This window comes from Eptatretus burgeri, chromosome 9 (assembly GCF_056783735.1).
Source record: "Eptatretus burgeri isolate ZD-2024b chromosome 9, Ebu_testis_v1, whole genome shotgun sequence".
Taxonomy (NCBI): domain Eukaryota; kingdom Metazoa; phylum Chordata; class Myxini; order Myxiniformes; family Myxinidae; genus Eptatretus; species Eptatretus burgeri.
Window position 1 is genome coordinate 1,941,383 of NC_140969.1, and position 27,941 is coordinate 1,969,323.

A 27,941-nucleotide genomic window follows, 5' to 3' on the forward strand; every position below is an offset into this window, starting at 1 on the left:
GAGGTGGGAGGAAGAGAGGCGGGAGGGGTGGGAGGAAGAGAGGTGGGAGGAAGAGAGGAGGCAGGGGTGGGAGGAAGAGAGGGAGGTAGAGAGGCGGGAGGGGTGGGGGGAAGAGAGGCGGGAGGGGTGGGAGGATGAGAGGCGTGAGGGGTCGGAGGAAGAAAGGCGGGAGGGGTGGGAAGAAATGTCTAGAAATATATATATACACACACACACACACACACACACACACACACACACACACACACACACACACACACACACACACACACACACACACACACACACACACACACACACACACACACACACACACACACACACACACACACACACACACACACACACACACACACGAGTTGTGTTCAAAAAGTATCCAACCTTCATTTTTCGTGTGTAAACAAATGAAGCTCGGGAGGGGTGGCTTGGTGCACGTATGTGGGCGATCCTAATTCGTATAAGTGAATAATTTCCCGCCTGCAGAAGCTGTCAGTCGCCGACAAACCGCCGATGAGTGAGGAAGTGTAAGTGAGCGCCATCGGATTTTCGTTTTTGACAAAATGACGGATCACTGTGGTCTCATCGCCAGTGATCACTGTGTTGAAGAAGTTGGGATCGCTGTTCAGTCTCCAGCATGTCCTGTGCGATCTCCAAACGGAGTTGCTTCTGCTCGATCGTTCAGGGGCTGTCACACCTTGACGATTTAGCCAGCGTATGCAGACGTATGAAAAATTTGTCTTCAACGCTGGCACACGTCGAATACGTTATGTGTAAGTTTTGTATACGTTCAGAGCATGCTGAAGCACGCTGGCATACGTTGTAGTACGCCGAGCTCGTCGACAAATTTTAACATGCTCAAAATTTTTTGACGTATGCCAGCGTATGACTTACACGTTCCGCATACGCTGACCATAAGTTGCAGTCACGTTCCGCGATCGTTGACACACGTTGACACACGTTACTTGTAAGTCACTCGTAAGTCGAAACACGTCGAGGTAATGTTTAGCGTACCCCGACACTTATTTCTAACCTATGAGTAACATGCTTTGAACCTATGAGTAATGTATCTCCAACGCATATTGATGTATGTCGACGTATTTGACGTCTTCCGGACGATCACAGAACAATTCCTGAACATGTTTCTAACTTTCAGCTACCGTATAATGGCGTATTGGCAGCGTTTCGGGGAATTGGTATCTAAAAATGGGCTTCACACAGGAGGAACCCGTCAGTGTTCCAGACTCCATGTGTTTTTTTTTCTTTGGTATGATGGTGACGTTGACACTTCAATTTCTAGTGCGGTTATGATTTAATTCGTTGAGTGGCAGCCTATTACTTATATTATATTATAACCGCACTAGAAATCGAAGTGTCAACATCATCGTCATGCCGAAGAAAAAAAAACAAATAAAAAAAAAACAATGTCACCCGCAGGGTGACCCATATCTTGCCAAAAGTGACCACGTGTGACTTCTTTAAGGTCACACTGAGGTGAACAGAGCTGCTATCCACCAGGAGCGACTCCTTGAGGAATATCTGCCTACGAGATATTCCGATAAGAATCGTTCTACAGAGTAACCATGAAAAATATGCTTTTGCCTCATAACGTCACCAAATGGCGTCATAATGTCTCAAGCTTGACATATCTAGAAAGCACTCAGAGGTGTTCAATTTGAGGTACTACACGATATGGTTCCTGAAACTTGAAAATTTGACCTTGGGGTCAAATATGTTTGACCTTCGGCGCTAACCATGAAGGTCAAGGCCAATCGCCACCAAAAATTAATCAGCTGAGCGCCAGACCATGAACTATATTCCCATGAAGTTTGAAGACGATCCGATCAAAATTACTCAAAAAATAAGGGTTTCGTCGACTCCCCTGATTTGCGACAAAGTGACCTTGACCTTTGACCATGACCTTCAAAATTTTGTGCACTGAAAGGGACCTCTATAGGCCTCTGATATGCGAAGTTACAAAAATTTCCAATGATAACTGTGCTCTGCAGAATTTTTTATACGTGAATACAGACAAACAAACAAACAAACAAAAAAACATTCAAGCTGACTAACATATCTTGCAAAAACTTCGTTTTGGCAAGATAACAAACAAAACAAAAAAACATGGAGTCTGGAACACTGACGGGTTCCTTCTGTGTGAACCCCATTTTTATATCCCAATTTCCCGAAACGCTGCCAATACGCCATTATACGGTAGCTGTAAGTTAGAAACACGTTCAGTAAGTTCTGTGGTCGTCCGGAAGACGTCATATACGTTTACATACGTTACTCATAGGTTCAAAGCACGTTACTCATAGGTTAGAAATAAGTTTCGGGTATGCTAAACATTACCTCGACGTGTTTCGACTCATGAGTATCTTACAAGTAACGTGTGTTGACGTGTGTCAACGATCGCATAACGTGCCCTACAACTTATGGCCAGCATATGCGGAACGTGTGAGTCATACGCTGGCTTACGTCAAAAAATTTTGAGCGTGCTTAAAATTTGTCGACGAGCTCGGCATACTACAACGTATGCCAGTGTGCTTCAGCGTGCTCTTAACGTTTTCAAAACTTACCCATAACGTATTTGACGTGTGCCAGCGTTTTAAACAAATTTTTCATACGTCGGCATACGCTGGCTAAATCGTCAAGGTGTGACAGGGCATGACGGTGATGTTGACACTTCGAGTTCTCGTGCGGTTATGATTTTAATCGTCGAGCGGCAGCCTTTTAATCGGCTACGCCACGTGATCGTCGGCGATACGCTGCCGCGCACTATGCATACGTTGACTATCGTTGGGCAGACGTTGTGAACGCCGACAACACGCTAAGCATTCGTTGGTATAAGTTATCGAAATGTTCTGTGTACATTACGAATACGTTATGCATACGTCCAACTCGTTATGAATATGCTAAAAACTTAATAAAAAAAACATTAATAGTTCAGCGTACGCCAACGTTTTACATACATTTTGATACGTTGCTATACGCTGGCTAAAACATCAAGGTGCGACAGCCCCTTAAGCAGCTTTGGCACGAACTTCGCTGAGATTCTCCTTAAGCCCAAATCCTCAGTCACAATGGAATGAACGGATCCAATGCTGAAACCCGCCTCGTCTGCAAGTTATCTGATCGTGATTCGACGATCCTGCATCAGCAGGGTCCTCACTTGGTCAATGACGATCTCATTTCGGGATGTTGAGGGCCTACCAGAACGTGCTTCACTTTCCACTGATGTGCGACCATCTTTGAAGCGGTTGTACCACTCTTTTATCTGTGTGGTACCCATTGCTTCATTCCCGAAGGCCTGTTGAATCTTGCGGATCGTTTCCACTTGGGAATCGCCAAGCTATACACAAAATTTGATGCAGTAGCGTTGTTCAAATTTTGCCATCATTTTGTCAAAAACGAAAATCCGACGGCGCTCACTTCCACTTCCTCACTCATCGGCGGTCTGTCGGCGACTGACAGCTTCTGCAGGCGGGAAAATATTCACTCATATGAATTAGGATCGCCTACATTCGTGCACCAAACCACGCCTCCCTCGCTTCATTTGTTTACGCATGAAAAATTAAGGTTGGATACTTTTTGAACACACCTCATATACAGTCACGGCCATGGCGGTTAGGTTTATCCCCCTGACCCAATTGTCATGGACAGGTGTTTCACACCAACCAGGCCGGATCACCGAGCGGTTTTCCTTGGAGGCGAACACGTGATCCTCGGAGATCATGGTGCGTGCGGGACGGGAATGGGTGGCAACTGCATGCACACGACGGAAGCACAGCACAAGGGGTTTATACTCGAACCAATGACAGATATACGGACACCAGCAACTTAAAATAAACACAGGGATTTAATGAAAATAGATCAAATATTTACAAGGGTAATAATTCAAAATGTAATAAAATGTGAGGTCATTAAAGCCTAAAGCCAATGTGCGTCTACTCATGGACTTCAGTTCAGACAAGGGGAAAATAAAAGAAAGAAAATTCTCCCTTTATTCTGACACTTAGCATTATCCAGAGATGGTCTTTAATGAACTTTGCGATTGAGCCGCTTCGTCCTGCGTGGGAAGATGCATCGAAAATGGCGCTGCGCCGCTCTCTGTGCGGGGAACGTACATAAGGGAATTGTTGAGGTGGTATTCAACACCAGGGCTCACCAACTTCTGTGCGGCTTCTCCTCATGAATGAATATGCCGAATGTTCCTCTCTTACACGAGGTCTGCGAGATACTCTGTCTCAGCCACGTTCCTCACCAACAGTGTCCTCCTAACAACTGTGCGCCCCCGTTATCTGCTCATGCCCCCCCCATCCCCTCTCACGTCACTGACCAATCATTAGCCTCGGGGGCATGACTTGCTGGTACGAAGCTGGGAAGGCGGGTCTTCTTGGACATGTGGCTTTGTTGTTGTTGTTAGAACGTAATTCTTTCATTGCTGGCTTGTAAATGCAAAAATCCAGGAAAAGGTTAGAGGGGTCAATTACATACTGGGGGAAATTGGCCTTAATCTCAATCTCATTAACACAGCACCACCCCCCGTGTGGTGACAAGTTACACTTAAGCTCACAGTTTCTCCACTTAATTTACATCAAAATGTCTCCTACACATCCACGGACCAAGCGACTCTATACATTCCCAACTTTGCTATGAAATTCCTCCATCTACCCCTACAACCACAAAAAAAGGAGATGTATGTTGTGGACAGAAAATGGAAACGCCAATGTAAAGTCACTTAATAGGACGTTGGGCCACCAAGTGCGGCCAGTATGCACCATAGCAGAGAGTCCACCGGCGTCTGGAATTCTGCAGGAAGGATGCGGCACCATTCTTCCACGAGAAAATCATTCCACTCACACTTGCTTGATGGAGGTGGAAAAAGCTGTCTGAAGCGTCTTTCCCAAATATCCCATAAATGCTCGATTGGGTTCAGATTTGGTGATTGAAAAGGCCATGGCATATGGATAACATGCTCATCAAAAGTGTCATGCTCATCAAAACATTGGGCAACCACGCATGCTCTGGGCAATCATCCTGGAAGACACCCCTCCCGGCAGGAAATAAATACTGCAACATAGGGTGAAGATGATCACTCAGTACCATGAAGGAGAGATTGGCATCGAACTTGCCTTCTAAAGGAATGACTCAACACAAACCATGCCAGGAAAATGCACCCCACAACATTATAGAACCACCAAAAACCCTTCATTGTTGGAACCAAGAACTCAGGGTCATAGAGTTCTTGAGATTGGCACCACATGTGCATTCATCCGTTTGTTGAGAACATGGTGAAGATCAATTCATCTGACCATATGACATTTCTCCACTGCTCTGCAAGTCCATTGCCTGTGTTCTTTGCACCACGGGACTCACAAACGTGAATTGCCAGGTGTGATGAGTGGTTTGTACACTGCAACCCGACTATGGTATACCCCTCTGTGGCATTATCGGTGGACCGTTTTTGATGAAACTGGCTGCTCATGCCCCAGGTTGAAATTTACAGTCAATTGGTCTGCAGTTGCTCGTCTGCTTTGCCTTGCGCTTCAAATTAATGCACAGATATCACGATTTCTGAGTTTGAGCTTCCGCCCATTGTTGCCCTTTGCTGATGAGGTCTTTCCCTCGGCATTCCATGCTGACATCACCTTCAACACTGTTGCTCGTGAAATATCAGCAATTTGAGATACCTGAAGCTCCTGCCAAACAAGCTCCAACAATCACCTTCTTTCAGTCACTGAGGTCATAATTATAGACCTCTTTCAAAGTCACTGGCTCTTGCAGCCATGCTAGCCATAATTATAGGCAATCAGGTGTATGCAGCATATTTACACATGACCCAAAGCATGCTGGGATCTTATTTGTTTAATTAACATCTTGGCCACACCTGTGTGGAAGCCGTTGCCTTCAATATACTTGGTGTCCCTCATTTACCCAGGTGTTTCCATTTTTTGTTCACTAAATGTACATAGATATCAAGTGAAACTGTTGAAAATTGAAGATTTATGTGACATTGACCTTTTGACCTATCAAGCTCAAAAACAAGAGGCTTCCAGCTTGTCACTACATCTACCAGGAGATGAAGTTTCATGAAGATCGGAGTAAAAATGTGACCTGTAGGCGATTGAAATAGAGAATAATAGATCAGACAAAACAAACAGGGGTGAAAACAACCTCTGCATACCTTTGGTGGTGGAGGTAACAACAATAATTACATGCTCTGAAAGATCTTTTTTTTTTTCATGTGTTCAACTTAATTTTACATCCTCATTTAAACTCAGAGATAGACAGACATGCAATATGTTTGTGAAGTGCAACATCACAAGGAATAAAAAGGAAATTAGACACAGGTGGAGGCCATTCAGCCCCTCATGCCTTGGACTGATTAAACCCATCAGTTAAGTGACCAGTAGGTCTAGCTCGTGTATCTAAAACTAGGAATTTCAAAATAAAATAAAAGCTTTATAAGTGTAACCAACTGAATGCTCACAAGTACAACTTCTCAGGCGGTACAAGATCTTTGCCCGTACACTATGGGTCTTACTTATTCCAGTGAGTCTTGGAGTTGCGGTAGAGTGCAGGAAACATTATGGGCAGAATGCAGCTCGCATTATCATTGACAAGACTCATAATGTATTCGTTGTTCCAGTAGTAAAGAGCACGTTCAGCCACCTGAGTTTCATGCACAGAAGGAACATACAGGTATTGTATAAATAAAAGTTAAATGGATCAATAGGAACAGTCTAAGGTGCTTCATAACCAGTAATAGCTGTTTGAAGTTCTACATCCTGTCCTAATGTTTTCTTTACAAAATCAACCTCAAGCATATGTTTATTAATTGTAGCAAGGATTATTTAGTCCTTTTAAAGGTGATTATTAAGAGTACAACAGTAAGAGGTAAATCCAAAGTAGAAGTGGAAGTTAAAGTGGTGCCTACATCAAAAATTTTTAAGAGTAATAATTAATGAGTTTGGTTGTGGACATTGAAGGTTCTTGTGGGGTCAGTTGCCGGAGGTGGATTAGCTCAAATCTTTCACGAACCAGCTGGCCTGGCATTTAATTGGAGCTGGCTTGGGCAGAAATTTGGAATTTGACCAGGGTGCCAGCAATAACTCACCTACTCTGTGCAAAATCAGTGAGATCTTGAATGTCCAGTAATGCTAGTAGTTGGGTCTACAGCTTAACGTCCATCCAAGGGACAGGACACATTGTGATGCAACACCCTGCCTGCAAAAAAAACAATCTAATCGTTTGTAGTCAGGTTGAGATTCAAGCTCAGAGGAGACAGCTCAAAGGCATTAATGTTCGCTACCTCTGTACCATCCTGTCAGACTAGTGGAAGGCTCAAATCAATTATAGCATTCATATTCTTAAACATACTGGAACATGATCAACATGTCCTATCTCCTTCAAAGGTAAGCCCATCCTCTCACTCCATCTCTATTTCACCTGGAAATGAGGGCTGGACACGCACTTGGTAAGCTGTCGGAACAACTGTTCCATGACCTTCATGAACTCCGATGGTTCAATTACATCCAGGATCTCCTCCAACTCATTGAGAAACAGCACCTCCTTTGGGGAATGTGTCTTTGGCCAGAACTTCAGCAGGCCTAACACCACCTACATACCAGGATCAAGGTGTGGAATTTGGTGCAATGATCGTGCTGGCACCATTACCCTGGACACACTTCAATATAGCAAAAGAAAGGTGGAAAGCTGTTTTAAAATGGAAATGCAGCACCTCAAAGCAAGTACAGAGTCGAGACAGTCAAGATCAATATAATACAAAAGATCTAAGGTGTAGAACCCCAGGATTAATCTCACCGGTTCAGTTAGGCTGCTGTCCTTCTCCAAGAACTGAACTACGCAGTACGCCAGCTGTTCAAATCAATGCAAACATTTAAATTCACAACTGATTACAACTTCAGCATACAACAAGAACTTACTTTAGGAAGAGCATTTCAGTGCTTAGAAATAATTTCAATCAAGTAAAACAGTTTAGCTGAAGGGAGGGAGGGGGGGGGGTTCATTTATCACTTCCCTCCATCATATTGTTACAAAATGGCTTTGGGGTAAATGGGGAATAGATTATAATATTTATTTTATAGTGCATGTCAGAATAAGCGTATTGTCATTGCTGTAATTAATAACATAGTGCTGAGCAGTGTTCAAAAGCTGTCTTCCCACCCTAATGTCTGTTTCTAAGGCCTCTTTCCCCCTCCCTCCCTACACATTACGATGCCTACCCGATGTACATTTGGCTTCACGTATTTTCCTCAACACCCCTTGCACAATCACCCTCCTGAAGAGGAGCAAGGGCTATGCATAAAGTGTGTGACATGCTGGAAATGTGACAGTCTAGTAATTTTCCGTCAAACGCAAGGACCGTGGACTGTGCGTGATAGAAGAATACTGGCTCCCTTCCCAATTGGTACGAGCCAGCGGGCCTGGTTCGATGCCTCGTGGCCTAATCTCTATACGCCACAGGGGTCCGCCCCACTAGAACTACTAAAAGTGAGGGTTTGGTGGTGGGCATGAGTTGGCGAATAGGGCTTCATGGTTGGTATGGGGTATATGGTGCTTCGTGTTTGGAGATTGGTGCTTCGGGAAGGCTCTCTGCAGGTCCTCGTCGCATTGTCAGCGCCCTCACCATGCCTGGTTGATTCCTGCCTGCCGTGCAATGATTGTTGCCTGGTTCCTCATGGTGCATGACAAACATCTGGAGAGAGGCACAGGGCGCTGCAAGGCCATGTGGTCAGCCTAGCCAAGTGGAGAAGGTTCTCCCTCATCTGTCTTGTACTATATCTCTGTCCATCTTGTGTTTTACCTGAATGAATATGTTAAGTTTAATAATTAAGTTCCATTGAGGTTCTGAGGCCATATTGGGTTTATTTCAAATAATTTTGTCACCATTTGATTGGGGTCATCTTCTCTTCCCTTCTCCCCACCCCATTTATTTGTTAACGAGTCCCGTATTAACGAGAACCTATTGTGTGGCCATTTGTTCGGGGGTGGGGGGAGGGGAGAACACGGAACTCCTAGCATGCGTTAGTAAGCTGGAGTTATGCTGTTAGACGGGTGAATTGGGTTAGTGCATTTAGGCGCCATTTAAAAGCGAGTAACCGAGGAGCTCCGCTTCGCCGTGCAGATTCGCCACAGCCACGTGATTCTTAAACCACCAACCTGCACACAAATTACAAGCACATGTGGTGACCTCTTGTCCCCTACCCACCTGGTGGTTCATCAGTGTGGTTAGAAGCCCGTGACCGTAAGAATGTCATAGCAAATCAGGTGACAAAAACGTTGTGGAAAAGGGATTGAATAGTAATTGATTTATAGCACCTTTTCATAAGACATCTCAAGGCGCTTTACAGGAGAAGCGTAAAACAAAAAGAGAGAATGTAAAGAAAAGACAATCTAAAGAGAGGCTCATTTACAAAGTCAAGGTCGAGAGAACGTACAGAAAAGACAATCTAAAGAGAGGCTCATTTACAAAGTCAAGGTATTAATTTACATTTTAAGACTTCAGACAGGTGATGCTGATCAAATCTCAACTGGAAGAGAATGCCAGTGTAGGGAAGCATAAATGGTTTTCAACAGCGTAGGAGGAATTTAACACATGTTGGAAGAGTGCAATGAGCATGGAGGAACACAGATATAAAGCTGGTGATAAACTCTTATTTTGGGCCAAGACCTTTTCCTATCCCAGGGGTTCAGGGTGGAGGGGGAGGACCCCAATTCTCTCTGAAAATGTGCAATGCCTAGAGAGAGAAAGAGAGAGAAAGAGAGAGAAAGAGAGAGAAACAGAGCGAGAGACGTGTGGGGAGAGGGTAGTGAGCAGAGAGAAAACTGTGATGCTTTATGAAAAAACACACACACAAATTATTGCTTGGCCGATATCGGCAATTTTTCAGGAATCGGCAGATTGGAGTCGGTGTGATTACCGACTGCAGTACGTACTGTATGCAACCCAAAAACGTTGAGTAGCTTTCACCCATGTTTGCTTGCATTTTCACCAGATTTGCTTTGATTCACTGTGGAGTACCTCGCGAAACCTCCAAAAATATAGACACAGATCTCACAGACATTATGAATAAGCAGTCCCTCTGGGGGATAAGGTACGAGGTCAAGCAGTGAATGCATTAAATTATATAGTGTCCTCCAAAGTCAATCTCGGTTATTTGAAATTTCATACATTTAACTTATGAACGAGAAGGGCACTCGGTAGAGCACATACCTCCGCCACGTAATGCCTGATCCACGAGAACATCGGGCCCAATACATTTTTGAAATTTAATACTAATATCGGTTTTGGCCCTATCTCTCAATGGTGAAGAATAAATTTAACAATTAAATAATTGCCATATCCAGATCCAGATTCGGATCTTCACCAAAAGCGAATCGATTCTTCATGGTCACACACCCAACCTGTCCACCAAGTTTCATCCGAATCCGTCCACAACTTTTTTTGAAATTTCGTGCTCTATACGAGTTTAGCCCTATCTCTCAATTGTGAAGAATCACTTTAAAAATTCTAGTAGTCGGATCTGGATCCGGATCTTCACCAAAATCTAATCAGTTCATCCTTGTCACACACCCAACCTGCCCACCAAATTTCATCCGGATCCGTCCACAACTTTTTGAGATATCCTGTACACAGAACAAACAGACAGACAGACAAACAGACAGACAGACAAACAGACAGACAGACAAACAGAAAAGGGTGAAAATATAACCTCCTTCACCTTTGGTGGCGTAGGTAAAAAGGCGATTTTGGTTGGAATTTCACACAATTTGTTACGGTCGAGTCTGAATCTGTGTCAGCGACTATAAAAAAAGTGGAAATAGAAACCAAATCGGAGTTGAGCAATGCCATGAGGTCACCTAGAATATTCGAGAAGCCTCACATTCCCCGTACAAAATCTCTATCCCGACCTACATTTATCAAATTTCAACGTATTTTCATGGATATTGTTTTAGTCGAGTCTGAACCCACATCAGCAAATACAAAAAGTGAAAATATAAATTGAATAAAACTTAAGACAAAGTCATGAAGCCACTTGGAAGCATATGTAAGCTCCTCAGCTCACATTGCTTTTTATATAAATCCATAATGCGACATAAAAACGTTAAGAGCACCCGATTTTCACAAACCTTGCTGCAATCGAATGTTAAGCTACCTTAGCGACGACGAAAAGTGAAAACAGAAATTGAATTAAAGTTCAAATGAATGCGAGACTGCTTGAAGCAAAAACCAGCTACATTGACTCGACTAATTCTCAAGGGAAAAACCTTTTCCACGTCATAAAACACGATGTTTAAAAGCATCCATGTACAACTCTTGTATAATCTAACAGCTTATAACATCAAGCATGTGGTGAAATGCACAACTTCCGTGAAACGTTCATTTAGACATCTTCATTAGAAGAAAACCGGCGTGGTCTTGCATCTATCCGAGGTCCGACCCGCGACGCCATCAGCGAGGCCCGAACTTAAACATTAATAACTCGACCATTATAAATACAGTTATTCGTAGGTATGAAGATCAGGCATTCGATGATATCAGTAAGGAAAGAGGAAAAAAAACAACATTTTGAGCGCTTTATCACAAAGAAATCATTGCGGCCTGTTCTGAGTCGATGCGTGGTTGAGCAGGTCAAAAAACATGGTGGCTTTCAGACCCCAGAGAGGTAAGCCAGGATACGCCTTAAGACCCCAGAGAGCGAGATGGCCGAGGATCGTCTCGTAAAGGATATAATTAAATAAGGCCGTTAATCATCTTCAAAAGGGGTGTTTTAATTAACTGATGGAAGGTACTTACTTGATCTCTTCATGTGTTCCAGCCTGGATGAATGTGTTGCTCAGGTTTTGCCTCCAATTGGTAACTCAGATCACCCAACTGCTTCTGTACATCTCTCGTATTATTATCCCACAACTACATTCCATCCTTTTCACCAAAGTATTTTTCAGTTTGGGAAGGCTGATTGGGATAGATTTCATTATTTTTGCCTGATGTGCCATGGGCATTGCTTTCAGTCTGGGTCTGGATTTCGCTGCTGAGGAAATATCCCAATGGATTCACATTGGCATTGAGAATTATATTCCTTCACGTACCAATCAGATAAAGACTCTTTCTCAACCCTGGTTCACTCCTGCTTGTGCAGCAGCAATTGCTCATCGTAACCATTCTTTTCAGCAGTACAACTTGCTGGGGACCTTTTGATTCAAAGCGCCTGTTTTGTAAAGCTATTATAATAATCATTGTGAGAGTTTTGGAGGATGCCAAGCAGCATTAAGAAGACTGTTGCTGGTTCTTTCACGACTTAGCAACTTGACTCCAGAGACTTTTGGTGGATTACCAACAGTGTTCTAAACCGCAATAAGTTCCCTTAACCTCATCTCTTTCAGGGTCCTGAGGTTCTTACCTCCCTTTGGATTTGGCTAATCTTTTTACAAAGCAATTTGTCTCCAATTCCTCACTTAACGATGAGACATTCCTTTCCTGTTTTTCACCCTGCACAGATAAGGTTATTTCTGTCTCTCTTGTCACTCCTAAGAATTTTGTCAGAATTATTCATTCTTTGGATGGCTCAAAAGATACTGGTCCTGATGGGATTCCACGAGTTGCATTGCAAAGGTGTTGCCCTGAGCTTGCACCAATTCTTTCCAAACTATATAATATGTGCTTGGCTGATTCAATGTTTCCTGCTCATGGAATGTGACTTCTGTTGTCCCTGCTTTTAAGGGAGTTGGTGAGTGTTTTCTAGCTTATTAATTACCATCCCATTAGTCTTCTTCTTGTGATTTGTAAGATATTTGAATGCTAAATCAATCATAGGCTTCTTTGTCACCTTGAGGACAATGAATTTCTTAGTTCTTACTGACCGTCATATTCCAGGTCGACTGGCGACTGAGGTCAGGTATGGGAGCATGCGCCAGAACAGCGCACCGCTGCGTCCACTTTCCACCGGTACTCCAGGAGCCTCCGTCTGGCCATCCCCCAGGCAGATGCCAGGCCCATCCCCATCTCCTTGAGATGCCGGTCAACCTACTGCAACCATGAGGGACGTGGTCGGCCCATTGGCCTCCTCCACTCACGAGACTCCCTCGCTGAGAGAATCTGATGAGCAGGATCAGCGTCAGGAAAACGAGCCGCATGTCCATACAGCCGCAGCTGACGCTCACGGACTATGCAGGTAACAAATCTCATCTGAGTCTCTCTCAGCAACCGCTCGTTGAACACAAAATCCGACCAGCGATAGCCAAGGATTCTCCGAAGAGACCTGGTACCAAAGGAATTAAATCTCCGTCTCAGATCCTTGGTCAGAGTCCAAGTCTCGCATCCATAGAGCAAGATTGGAAGCACCAAGGACCTGAAGACTCGGACTTTCGTCCTCCCGCACAGGTACCGGCAGCGCCACACCCCATGATCCAGTGAATCCATGACTCCCCAGGCCCGACCCAGACGTCTATTGACTTCTGACTCACAGCCAGCAGAGACATGAATATCACTGCCAAGGTAAGTGAATCTCTCCACGACCTCAACATCCTCACCACAAACAGACAGAGAGGACAGCAGGATCCAAGATGTCATTGAAAGCCTGGATCTTAGTTTTGACCCAAGAAACTCGTAATCCCAGCGGCTCCGACTCCTCATTCAGCACCTCGAGGGCCCCCAAAAGGATATCTAAAGTCTCTGCAAAGATGACTGCATCATCTGCAAAATCAAGGTCCGAGATCTTGACATTCCCAAACAATGCACCGCAGCTTGATCTCTCCGACATCCTCCCTAGAATCCAGTCCATACAACGACTGAAAAGTGTGGGGGCCAGTACACACCCCTGACTAACTCCAGTAACAACTGGAAATAAGTCAGAGATGGTACCACCACACTTCACAGCACTCTCAGTACCAGAGTAGAGTTCAGACATCAGATCGATCAGTTTTGGTGGCACCCCACGAAGACCAAGAATCCTCCAGAGGGCATCCCAATTCACTGAATCAAACGCTTTACAGAGATCAACATAGGCTGCAAGCAGCCCCTGCCGAAACTCTCGTCTGCATTTGGTGAAGACCCGAACAGCAAGGATACGGTCAATCGTTGACCTCTTTGGTGTAAAGCCTGACTGCTCTGGACGCTGGTGCTCAAGCAGATGGTGGCGAACCCTATCCAGAATTATCTGAGCAAAGACCTTGCCCGGCACTGAGAACAGCGTCACCCCTCGGTCGTTGTTGCAGTCTTGGCAATCACCCTTCCCTTTCCAGAGAGGGACAACAAGGCCCCTCTTCCAATCAGTTGGGATGATGCCTGTGTTCCAGGCAGAGTACAAAACTACATGCAACGACACGAGTGCAGCATTTCCACCAGCCTTGAGAAGTTCAGCATGGATGTCACAGATCCCTGGAGCTTTGCCCCGTTTCAACTGGTTCACCGCAGCCTGTGTTTCCACAAGTGAAGGTGGACCACAGTTGATTCGAGGGTCAGCAACAGGGATTGTAACACCCTTGACGTCCAACTCGACAGCTGGTAGATCAGCCTGGTACAACCGCTCAAAGTAACCGGCCCAGCGGGCCTTCACTTCAGACTCCTCTGTCAAGAGCCTACCACTCTCTGCTCCAACTGCAGTGCTCCGAGGGATGGGCTTGGATGAACGCAATGCGCAAATTCCCCTGTAAGCAGGATGAGAATTACCTGTCCACAGGTGATGCTCTACCCCCTCACAGATTCCTCGCACATAGGTCTCCTTGTCCACCTATAGTGCACGTACAGTTTTACGCCTCAGCTCCCTGAACAGCTCAGCTCTGCCATTCAGCCTGGCCCTGCGACTCTGGTCAATGGTATTTTGAGATACCATTGAGAGACAAAATTCTTCAACGTGTGAACCACCGTGTCGCCTTGTACAAGCGAGCTGATGAAGCTATTCTGGAAAAGCCAAAACCCTATGATGAGGGGCAAGGATGGATGAGGACTGATGAAGGAGTGTTGAAACAAGTATGGTCCTGCGGTCCTGTCCTACCAACCACGCTAGTTGATCTCCTGGACACTGGAGAGCGTGAACAGGAAGAGGAGGAGGAAGAGAAAGGAGAGGACGAGTTGGACTCTGATGATTTCATTGAAAACGATGAGTGATTCATAGTGGAGAAGCATTTACCGAACTGTTTATCTGGAATGGGAAAGAGAAGAAGAGTTCTATTATGATGTTTGACCCTTGCACTACAAAATATAAACATTGGTTAAAAACACAACAACATCTGTCCAGACACCTTATTTGTTCAGTTTTCTGCAATATGAAGTCTCTTAATTGGTAAAAATGTGATTATTTTGTAATGCCGGCACTAATTTGCATACTAGCATAACACAGACACATGTGATCACTTGAAGAATAGTTTTATTATGATCTTTGACCCTCAAAACATGGGTCTAGACACCTTATTTGTTCAATTATCTGCAATATTAGCCGAGATATAGTGAAACTAGATTTTTCGATAATGGGGGCACTAATTTGCATAAAAATGATACGTGGGATATTTTGACAACTTTTTAACATAGCTCATCATTTTCTACACACTTTTTCCAATATAGAAACACTGATCAGAAGTATATTTCCGGGGGGTGCATGATACCCCCCTCTGCCTACTCGACTAATGGAGTGATATCTCAAGTTCAAGAGGGGGTTGGATGATGTTTTCCTGCCATACAAAGAGCTGCACAGAAACCTGCAGCACTCAGCAAAACAACTATCGATCACCCATCTTTTCTGCTTCAGTCTCTCCACCTAAACACCATCGGTGCCCTCCCCTGCTCCGGTGCATGACTCATTAGCGCCCTCGCCCGATCTTGTGCACGACTTATCAGTACCTTCACCAGCATCCTTTTCAGTTTCTTCACCTATAATCGCCTTCGGTGCACGACTTATCAGCTTCCTCACCTATAATCGCCTTCAGTGCATGACTCGTCAGCACCCTCACCCGTGTCCCCTTCTGCATCCTCACCAACAGTGCACAACTCATAAATGTCCTCTCGAGTTCACTGGATTTTAACACATCGTCATCATCATCACCTCAAAAGTTATGTCGCATCTTCAATAAAAATTGGAAAGAGTACTTGCTGTTGTATTTTATTTTATATGTAAGCACTTTTCATGAAATTGTAATGATGTAAATCCATGTTCTCTTCCTCTTCTTCTTTCGGCAAGCTCCCATTAGGGGTCGCCACAGCGGATCAACCATCTCCATTTCGCTCTATCCTCCACATCTTCCATTGACACTCCAACCACCCGCATGTCCACCCTCACCGTATCCATGAACCTCTTCTTTGGCCTTCCTCTTCTCCTCCTGCCTGGCGGCTCCATCTTCAACATCCTTCTCCCGATATACTCTGCTTCCCTCCTGTGCACATGTCCAAACCATCTCAATCTCGCCTCTCTCACTTTGTCTCCAAACCGTCCTACCTGCGCTGTCCCTCTAATATACTCATTTCTTATCCTATCCATCCTCGTCACTCCCAACGAGAATCGCAGCATCTTTAACTCTGCCACCTCCAGCTCCGCTTCCTGTCTTTTTGTTAGTGCCACCGCCTCCAAACCATACAACATAGCTGGTCTCACTACCGTCTTATATACTTTCCCCTTCACTCTTGCAGCTACCTTTCTGTCACAAATCACTCCTGCAACTCTTCTCCACCCACTCCATCCTGCCTGCACTCTTTTTTCACTTCTCTCCCACACTCTCTGTTACTTTGGACAGTTGATCCCAAGTATTTAAACCCATCCACCTTCCCCACCTCAACTCCTTGCAACCGCACCATACCACCACCCTCCCTCTCATTTACGCACATGTACTCCGTCTTACTCCGACTGACTATCATTCCCATTCTCTCCAGTGCGTACCTCCACCTCTCGAGGCTCGTCTCAGCCTGCTCCCTACTCTCCCTACAGATCATGATGTCATCCGCGAACATCATAGTCCATGGAGACTCTAGTCTGATCTCGTCCGTCAACCTGTCCATCACCATTGCAAACAGGAAAGGGCTCAGAGTCGATCCTTGGTGCAATCCCAATTTTACCTTAAACCGGTCCGTCATTCCTACCGCACACCTCACCGCTGTCACACTGTCCTCATACATATCCTGCACGATCCTCACATACTTCTCCACCACTCCCGACTTCCTCATACAATGCCACAACTCCTCTCTTGGCACCCTATCATAAGTTTTCTCTAAATCCACAAACACACAATGTAACTCCTGGTCTTCCCTATACTTCTCCATCAACATTCTCAAAGCAAACATCACATCAGTGGTGCTCTTTCCTGGCATAAACCCATATTGCTGCTCATAGATAGTCACCTCTCCTCTCAACCTAGCTTCCACTACTCTTTCCCACACCTTCATGGTGTGGCTTAACAACTTTATCCCTCTGTCATTTCCACAGCTCTGCACATCACCCTTATTGTTGAAAATCGGAACCAGTACACTTAATCTCCACTCCTCCGGCATCCTCTCACTTTCCAAGACTTTATTAAACAATCTGGTTTACAACCCCACTGCCATCTCTCCGAAGCACTTCCATGCCTCCACTGGTATACCATCTGGGCCAACCGCCTTTCCACTTTTCATCTTCATAGCAGTCCTCACTTCATCCTTACTGATCCACCCCACTTCCAGATTCACTATCTCCACCTCTTCCAACCTTCTCTCTCTCTCATTTTCTTCATTCATCAGCTCCTCAAAGTACTCCATCCACCTTCTCAACACACTCTCCTCGCTCGTCAGCACATTCCCATTTGCGTCCTTTATCACCCGAACCTGCAGCACATCCTTCCCAGCTCGGTCCCTCTGTCTTGCCAATCGGTATAAATCCTTTTCCCCTTCTTTTGTATCCAACTTCTCATACAGCTCATCATATGCCTTTTCCTTGGCCTTTGCCACCTCTCTTTTTGCCTTTCGCCGCCACTCCTTGTACTCCTGCCGACTTTCTTCATCTCTCTGACTACCCCACTTCCTTTTCGCCAACCCCTTCTTCCTTATACTTTCCTGTACTTCCTCGTTCCACCACCAAGTCTCCTTATCTTCCTTCCTCTGTCCAGATGTCACACCAAGTACCTTCCGAGCTATCTCCCTCACCACTTCTGCTGTAGTTGCCCAATCATCCCATCCATATTTACCACCATCCAACACCTGTCTCACCTCCTCCCTAAATTTCACGCAACAGTCTTCCTCCTTCAGCTTCCACCATCTGGTCCTTGGTTCAGCCCTCACTCTCTTCCTCAACCTCACCTCTAAAGTCATCCTACAGACCACCAATTGATGCTGTCGAGCCACACTCTCCCCTGCCACCACCTTACAGTCACTAATCTCTTTCAGGTTACATCTCCTGCTTAAGATGTAATCCACCTGTGTGCACTTTCCTCCACTCTTGTATGTCACCCTGTGTTCCTCCTTCTTCTTGAAATATATATTTACCACTGCCATTTCCATTCTTTTTGCAAACTCTACCACCATTTGTCCTTCCACATTTCTCTTGTTGAGACTGAACCTACCCATCACCTCCTCATCCTCTTTATTCCCTTCCCCAACATGCCCATTGAAATCTGCTCCAATCACCACTCTTTCATCCTTGGATACACTCTCCACCACTTCATCTAACTCACTCCAGAAATCTTCTTTATACTCCATCTCACACCCCATATGTGGGGCATATGCACTGATGACATTCATCATCACCCCTTCAATTTCCAACTTCACACTCATCACTCAGTCAGACACTCTCCTCACCTCCAATACCCTCTTGACATAATCTTCCTTCAGGATTACCCCGACACCATTTCTCCTCCCATCTACACCAGGGAAGAACAGTTTGAAACCACCTCCAATGCTCCTCGCCTTACTCCCCATCCACTTGGTCTCTTGTACACACAGTATGTCCACCTTTCTTCTCTCCATCATATCAGCCAACTCTCGCCCTTTGCCAGTCATCGTCCCAACATTCAGAGTTCCAACTCTCACCTGCACACTTCTACCCTTCCCCCTCTCACACTGCCTCCGGACTCGCCTTCCCCGTCTCCTTCTCCTCCTTCGCCCAGCAGTAGCACAATTTCCACTGGTACCCTGCAGACCACCGGTACCGGTGGCGGTCGTTGGTAACCCGGGCCTCGACCGATCTGGTATGGAAATTCGTTTTGTTGTCCGCATAATGATTTGGCATAGGTTTTTACGCCGGATGCCCTTCCTGACGCAACCCTGGTCGCCTCTTACGACACACTGGGATATAGTACACCTATTCGAACCGGGGCATACAGATGTATGTATGTACATCCATGTTCATAAAATTTAAAACATTTTCCCTTAAGAATCACGAACCGCCAGGAACCTATCCCCCCTTTTCCCATTGAAACAATGCCCCGACATTTCCAGATTGGACATTCGCGGCATTTTCCAGGAATATATCCCCTGTGAATGTGGGGGTATTACTGTATTACTATTATGAAGAGGATAAAGGAAGATGATTTTAATACCGGCTACGACCAAAGGTGGCGCTACTTTCACCATGCAGGAGGGCCTTGCCATACACAGGGTTTACATTCTTGAAAATCTCCGTGAACCGCAAATCCACGATGCGCAAACTTAAGGGGAATGGGGAAAATAGGGTTAGGGACTTTTTCAAATTTGTCACCCCTTTTTGACAAACAGCACCCTTAATTCATGTTTGTGCATTGTTTTTGTGCTATTTATTTTTTGAATAAAAGTGATTTAGAACATAAAATAAAGTTAATTTTCTTGAGTTGTAAAGATCATGAAACTTGCCTTTTATAATAATGATAATAAACTTGAGAAAATAATGTGATGGCGATGTTGATGATAAAGACGAATTGAAGGAGATGATGGCGATGATAACATTGGAGGGTTTGAGAGGGTTATTGTGTTAACGGGCCATGTAAATTCGGTAAATAAATGTGAAAAATAATTTGCCAACCAGCGATTATTCGAGCACATTGACTCCAATCTGCAAACCTTGCCTCCATAAGTTCATCACGATAGAGTGAATCCATGAAGGGGAAACCCGGAAACGGCAAGGTCCTCTTGTATTCATTATCATCTTCCTTTATCTTCTGTCATCACACTAGATATAGCCATATAAGCAAACCAAAGCAAACCCCATGATAAAGTGTCACGTTATAGTACCATGAGTATGGCACCGTCAAAACCATCACAGCCCATCACTACGTCAATCTAACCACGACTTTGTGTGCAGGGACAAAGACACAATGTGGTTATGAGCAAGCACAACTCACCTGTGGATGATAAACACTTAAGGACTTGACCTTGTGCAAAGGAAGCAAAACCTTCAGTAAGAAAACTTTGTGCTCTTCCTTGAGTGGTAGAGCAAAGCCATTGATAATGCTGCAGCAAAAGTAGAAAAATTGCAGGAATAGTGTCAAATCCATTTGTGTGCTTTGTGACATCACCTGTCTTTTACAACCACAAGCTCACTTTTAGATTTTGATTTTAAAAAAAGTATATCATTTTCCCCTCACAATTTGAATTAGTGAGCAGAAGTGCCAAAACGTCAAATTTATAATAGCAGCTTCTCTAACTTACAGATGCCAGTAACACAGCTTTATGCCATAAATGTAGGTTATGTCACACTGAGCTTTTCAAGTTCTAACGGAGAGAGAGAGAAAGAGGGATGTGGCAGTTAAGGAATACCTTCCCAGAATCTCCAGAAGCTCAGCAATGCCATTGTGATGTTCGGTTTCATAAATGAACCTGAAAAGAGATTACAAATTACTGAGAAGGTTCACATCGAGAAGTTCAAAGGTTAGTCATTAAAAGTTGTATGTTTTTAAGAACGACAAACTGGTTACCCTCGTTTCCATTTTTGAAAGGGTGAAAAGGGCACTATTTTTCTAATGTTGTGGTACAACTCGCAACTCATATCGCGATTAACGAGATCATTGCACAGGTAGTAGTAGGTGAAATGTGCATGTAATTATGTTAAATGGGCTTCTTCAACGGCGAGAGGATAAAAATAAAATAAGAAACATTTGGGGCTGCCTGGACACCGTCAGGTGATCTCATATAATGTGTCATTAGCCATATCCATTACCGACCGGACAGGAAAGAGTATTGTCAGTGAGAATGCGAATCGGTATACAATTCTACTTTAATATAGATCGTTCATTCTCAGATCGACTGTAAGCTATCTTTCCCATTAAGGCTTTGCATTGTTCAATGCTCAGTTACGTTTGTTGTGAGTTGTAAAAGATTAGCACAAAAGGTGATTCGACTTCCAAGACAGAAAATGATTATTAACAAGCTCAGTGCTGCATTTGTGGATTTTTGATAAATAAATAAAAATTATTGATTGTCGAAATTCTGAATTTTAAAATCAGTATTTCAATCATACATACATACATACATACATACATACATACATATACATATTGTTACGGATCTGGAAACCATGAGCACTCAACATTCAGGTCCCAAAAGTCAGTTATTCCGTTAAGTATGTGTGTAGTCAGATTCCCGTTCCTTTTGTCTAGTGGGAGGATCAAAAATGTGCGTTACGATTTCTTTTGGTTAGGTTATTAAATCCAACCATCCAACAAACCATCAAACAAACGGACAACACCACTGAACAAGTGCTTCACTCGCCTAACCGGTGACTCGCTGTCCGAGGCAGAATCTCTGGCAGTTCCTTCTTGGCTTCCACAAACTTTGTAACTTCTTTTTGACGAGTATGGACACGCGTGGCGTGGGGGGGGGGGGCGGGGTTTTCCCCGGCATGGCCGAAACCCTGCCCATAAAGGGCGGACCCATGGGAGCCCGGTCCAATGAGGGCAAACAGTGACGTCAGTTTCACCAAGGCCCCTCCCCGCTGAAGGAGGTCCATAAAATTACCGACCGTCCTCAGCGAATAGTTTTTGGGGAGTTCTTTGGGGGTTCTGAGAGAGTTCAGTGCAAGAGGAGTTCTGTGGACGGAGGGTTTTTGCTGTTACGAATGGGTTGTTACAAAGGGGTGGTTACGAGGGGCGGTTACGAGGAGTGTCACAGGAGGTCTACGTTGCTGTACGAGGGGTTTTTGCTGTTGCGAGGGTTGAGCAGAGGGCCATCGAGGAGGCGAACGTGTCTCTGCTGGCCCTCCACAAGGAAGGACAGAGAGACCCTGACCCCCCCCCCCTCAGTGGACCCCAATTATTCACCACCCGAACTCGCCATGAGCCTTGAGTCCCCCACGTGCAACTGGGGATCGGACCAACGACCTTTGTCAGGTGCTGCATAGCGGAGCACACCCTCCCTCCGACGACCAGGTACAAGCCGAACTCTGACCCCCAGCTTGTCTCACTCATCGGCTGGAGGGTCGAATAAAGAACATTGGGTTTTTCTTTTCATTTGTGTGTGTGTCTGAGTGTGTTGGGCCCGTCTTGTAAGTGGAACTGCATAAGTGTTTTTGCCCATTGTAAATACTTGCATTGAATATTCGCTTTAAGTCTCGCTTCTCTTGTCTTTTATTTACTGTAAATAAATTATGATAAGTGTTCCCAGCTCGTTTCCGTCCCTTCTTGTATTGGTCCAGCATGGTTTGTATCTGAGTTGAGACGGGGTTTCATCCCCGGTAATCGGTACATCGTAGCGGAACGTCCTGGGCAGGCCCGCTCGACTGCATCCGAGCCGGAGTTGGTCAGTGGAAGTTGATACTCTACCGTAACTGGTAGAGTGATCCGGTTCAGCCAGACGTTCCGAGGGCGTGAATCCCTGGTAGCCAAGACTGCATGGTTACTTAGGTAAATTGGATCTGGACAATTAACCCCATGCCACGCGGTCGAGATATTGGCATTTCACGGTCGATTAATCGACCCACCAGTTTCGGAGTTATCCGGAGCGACGGCCTATAATTCCGGGGAAGTCTGGTGGGAGACGGCGTAACCTCCCCCACCGAGCCAGTCGTTCTCGCCACCGACCCCCGGCCCACAACAATATATGTATGTATATATATATATATTATATCTACATACAGTGAGACCCCGCTTAAAGTCGCCCCGATTAACGTCGTTCCGTTATAACGTCGTTCCGTTATAGCGTCGTTTGAAATACATTACTGTAAACAGTATAAAACATGTTTTTCACACACGCGTCATGAATATTTATAAATGGTATCTCTTAAGTTTGACATGCATCACACGACCTGAGAGCAAAAGTATCTGCACTGCAAATCAAATTGCTTGTTATCGGTGCCCTCAAGTCATATCATAATATAATGGGTGTAAGCCTGGAACTTCTAACACACTTTTCTCCGAACATATTCTGTTCATACTTCCAAAATCTTCACATTATGTGTTCCATGTATTTACGCAGGTGATAGCAGATTCAAACTAGAGGGGGAGCACTCCGCCAATTCTGCTAGGTCACTCAAGTGAACCTGATATCCTATTCATTCAATTTGACGTCAACAGTGCTCACAGAGTTATAGTTTGCAACTTTCCCTTTTACTTTTAACTTTTACATACTCAATTCATTCGTCATAACTAGATTCCTTGAGACAGAAATTGATTTTACGTGGGTATAACCACCTGAAGTTCCAAAATCAGCCGCAATTATAATTTTGGCATGTTTTTTTTTGTTGGAAATCACTTATAACATGTAGAAATGCAAAAAAAAAAAAAATCGAAATTTTGATGAAAAAAAATTTGCAAATTTTTTTTCTCTAACAATTTTTTTTTGGGGGGGGGGGTTGGAAATCACTTCAAACATGTAGAAATGGAAAAAAAATCGAAATTTTGTTGAAAAAAGTTGCAAAAATTTTTTTTTCTCAATTTTTTCTTTGGGGGGGGGGGGGGTTGGAAATCACTTAAAACATGTAGAAATGCAAAAAAAAAAAAAATTACAATTTTTTTTCAAATTGGCCGCCATAGCAGCCATATTGGATTTTGGACCAAGTCCAAAATATAATGGCATGATCCTTGGACCAGACCTAACCCCCCACCAAGTTTCGTCGAAGTCTGTCGAGGAGTTTTTTTCCGTAATACTGTTCACAAACAAACAAACAAACAAACTAACAAACAAACAGAAAGGGGTGAAAACAGTAACCTCCATCCATCAGAGATGGGGAATCCCCCACCATTGAATGAAAAAGGTCATACATATTCCAGATAATGAGGGAGGTGAATTGGAAACAAGACACCATTTGGTCATCATCTCGAAAAAGTTCCCCAGGGGTGAGGAATGTTGTAACCAAAAATAATTGAAATCAGATAAGCGGTTTTCCATTTATTAGAAAAAACTATTTTTCAAGATGGCCGCCCCAGCTGGCCATCTTGGATCCGGCCACGCCCAAAATCAATAGGATTCTTCTTTTTCAGGTGGTACATGTGTGACCCAAATTTCAAATCGATATGGCAAACAGTTTATGAGTTATCACACTCACAGCTATAAATGTTGACGCCCAGCCAGCCAGCCGGACGGACGGACAGCCGGACGGACGGACGGACGACCCGGGTGATAATATCCCCCTTCCGCCATGCCGTGGGGGATAAAAATCGAATATAGATAGAATCTTCAAAGAGGAAATCGATGACATCACAATCAGCAGCGTTAGGCAGAAAACTGATGGCCGGCTCTCAGACGACGTGCTTTACTTAACCAAGTCCATGATTTCAGGACGTTTGTTTAACTCAGCATTTACGACTTTTATCCTGCCATGTTGTTAATCTGTTGATGGAGGTAATATAGAAACGATGAACATGTCAAATCGTTCGTGTTACTCATCCGGCACTGTGTGTCAAGGCCAATAATCTAAAGCGACCGGTCTCAAACGCTACCATGGGCACCCAGACATGCCACCAATATGAAAGGAGCTGTTGAATGCGGTGCAAAACATCCAAAGAGACTACCATAACCGAGTATTGTGGTCTGTCCTGTCCCCCATACCCATCGTAGATGGGTACCTGTGAGTATAATGAATACGTAAAGTAGTGGAGTCCAGCTCTCGGGCAAGATGCACTTTTCAGGAATGTTACTTCTGGGATACTTAACGATTGGCTTTAAACGTTAAAAAAGGTGCACAAATACATCTAAGGAAGGCAAACACATCTCAGTGACACGAGTGCATCATGCAATGCAAAATAAAAAATAACAAACACATCGCACCATTTGAGTGACGCTACATCCAGCGCTCTATTTCCGTTCATCTCCCACCACTCCCCGCTGTGTCATAGCGTTATCATGCTTGCTTTTTTTCTGTTATAAAGTGATTGCAGTGTTAAATATGGTGTCAAAACGCCCAGCTAATGTTAATGTTGCACCTGAAAGCAAAGTGTCTCATAAAAGCATAACATGAGCAACAATTGAAGGGGATAAGGCACTTTAATTCAGGTGATTGAGCCGTGGATATTGCACGTGATATGGCACTTACTCTGACCATGGTGAGAACGATTTTTAAACTTGCGGAGAAAATTAGAGCTAGTTGCCAAAATGTGACACATTGACTGCAACTAAGGTGACACGTAGTAGAAGCAGTATGATGGAGCAAATGGAGAAACTGTTGTTCGTGTGGATTGAGGACAAAAACGAGCAGAATATGCCTCTGAGACAGCTGGTTATTATGGAAAAGGCTAAAAGTTTGTCTGAAAAATTAAAACAACAAGAAGACCACAGTTCGACGGTGGAGAATTTTACAATGAGCTGAGGTTGGTTTGAGCATTTTAAGCATCGCAGAAACCTGCACAGTGTCAAGCTGACTGGCGAGACTGCGAGGGCTGACATGCAGGCAGCGGATGAGTTCTCTACCAACCTGCAGGCGATAATAGAACGCCGCAATTACCCCACACAGCTTGTTGTCAATGTAGATGAAACGGGGATTTTCTGGAAGCGGATGCCATCCCGCACCTTTATTGCAAGTGAAGAAAAGAGTGCTTTGGGATTTAAGGCCACCAAAGATCACCTCACTCTCTTGCTTGGAGGCAATGCGGCAGGAGATTTTACAAGAGAGCTCTACAAGGAGAAGAAGATGACCAGACAACTTTCTCTCGAATCATTCTTCAAGAGAAAACAGCCTAAACCTGCACCACACTCTGAGGTTGACACGGATATCCCCACTACCTCTCCTTCACCTGAGCATCCCCTACCAACCCCACCCATACCACATAGGAGCAAAGGCATTCAGTGGGATCAACATGACCGACATTAGCTTCGAGGTAAGACAAGTCAGTGTTAAATTAACTTTGTTTTTGCAAGTTTATTTACGACCTGTGGAATGTTTTTCAGATACAGCATTGTTGTAGATTTCCACCCGCCGGCGTGCGAACGACCGCGTCTAACCAATAGCGGCCGCTTCGCCCACCGAACGGACAATCCAGTCGTGACTTTCTGGAACAACGCCATAAACCAGTCACGGGTAGGTTTTTAATCCCACCACAACCTTGTCCGCACTCTACCCGCACGCTACAGGGTCCGATCACCAAATCTTCGATTTACCTAATTATTCGCGCAGGGAGGTTACCGAGAGATTGTACCTCAATGGGACCACTTGGAAATGAGCCGCTTAAGCAGCTCACTTCCTTTTGGGATAACCGAGCGGGGTATTATCGCGCAATCCCGTTGGACCCGATCACTTTACCGGCTATTTAAAAACCAACAATATTCCGAGTGCAAGATAGGGCAGTTCAATGAGGGAATGGACGCAACGAACAGGTATACATTCACACAGGACATTTATTATAATAAAGCACGTATGCAATTAAACAAGGCAAAACACGGATGCAATTATACAAGCAACAAAAGCATGACAAAAGAACTACAACCGTCTACTTATTATGTACAGTCACTTGCACTTAACAGCAGTTCCTACTTATTAGACGGGCCCACGGACACACGTACGCACACACACACACACCCAAGAAATGGTGGCAGAGGCCTTTAATAATGGGCTCCAGCTCGGAGGACAGATGAGCTGAAACCCAGAACCTATCTCGAACCTCTCCACCTCGTGTGGTCTTCAAGTTGTTCGGACCCGGGCTCCAGGGAGAGCGAGCTGTATCCAATCGCCGAGAGCTGCGATCCTTCCCGAGCTACTGCAAATCCTCCCGCGCTTCTCAACACGTGCTGGTGAGACGAGGCGCCGATCCTTCCCGTCGATGCGTCGCTTCCCCGAGGAACCACCTCCAAGAAGAGGTCGATGAGTCGCACCAAGCCGGGAACCAAAATGGAGAACAAAGAGCTCTATGAACCAAGAAGAAGAAGAAGCCACCACTCGCAGCTCGAGCCGACCGACCGGCTTAACTTACTTCCAAGCAAAGCAGCTTGAAGCAAAAAGCTCTCCCGAGCCAAGCAGAAGCCGAAGCTCATGGAACCATCAAAGCAAAAAGCCTCCAAAAAGCCTCCTCCCGAACCAGGCCTCAGCCGAAGCTCACTGAGCCAGCTGAAGCAAAAAGCTTCCGAAGGCCTCAACCCTAACGCAAGCCAAGCAGGACCCAACAGTCGGCTGAACGACTACTCTCTGCCGAAGCAAAAAGCTTACTGCTCCCTTCTCCAACTCTGCCCTCTCCAACTCTGCCCCTGAACAAAAGAAAAAGATCTCTTATCCTTCTTCTCCCGCCCTTCCCCCGATCCCGGCGTGACTCATGCCCTCGTGGTCCACCCCCCGCTCAGCCACGGGTGGGAGGGAGTTGTTGACATCATGAGTCACGGGACGGCAGGGTGGTTCTTGCTCTTCACAGAAGAGGGGGAGGGATGTCTCCATTGTTCGTTCCCTAACTATTAAATCGATCCGCAGCGCATCTAATCGATTTCTGAACATTTAAACAATGGAAGGTGAGCTATCTCTGGAACAAGTACTTATCGACATAGCTGACTAAAGGAACCTGTATGTTGTGTGCAATCGAATTCCAAATTCGTAACAGTATGTATTATTTTAGCATCTACTGTATGTATGTATGTATGT

At 44.9% G+C, this 27,941-nt stretch overlaps 1 protein-coding gene and 1 long non-coding RNA gene across 5 annotated transcripts in view; one reads left to right on the top strand and one right to left on the bottom strand.

Annotated features, from left to right (window-relative positions):
* LOC147019423 (serine/threonine-protein phosphatase 2A 56 kDa regulatory subunit gamma isoform-like) overlaps positions 1–27,941 on the bottom strand; it is a 203,411-nt gene that overhangs the window by 47,436 nt on the left and 128,034 nt on the right. For 2 of the 4 annotated variants that reach the window (XM_085893885.1, XM_085893884.1), the window contains exons 8-12: positions 20,708–20,767; positions 20,293–20,401; positions 7,825–7,878; positions 7,450–7,620; positions 6,545–6,672 (exon numbers count right to left, since the gene is read on the bottom strand). In XM_085893885.1, coding sequence (XP_085750011.1) covers positions 6,545–6,672; positions 7,450–7,620; positions 7,825–7,878; positions 20,293–20,401; positions 20,708–20,767 — 522 coding nt within the window. Of the gene's footprint in view, positions 1–3,611; positions 3,763–6,544; positions 6,673–7,449; positions 7,621–7,824; positions 7,879–20,292; positions 20,402–20,707; positions 20,768–27,941 lie in introns of those variants that run through there. The other 2 variants (XM_085893887.1, XM_085893886.1) reach the window with 2 other exon arrangements.
* LOC147019424 (uncharacterized) overlaps positions 1–27,941 on the top strand; it is a 93,536-nt gene that overhangs the window by 35,391 nt on the left and 30,204 nt on the right. The gene's annotated exons all lie outside the window — the stretch shown is intronic.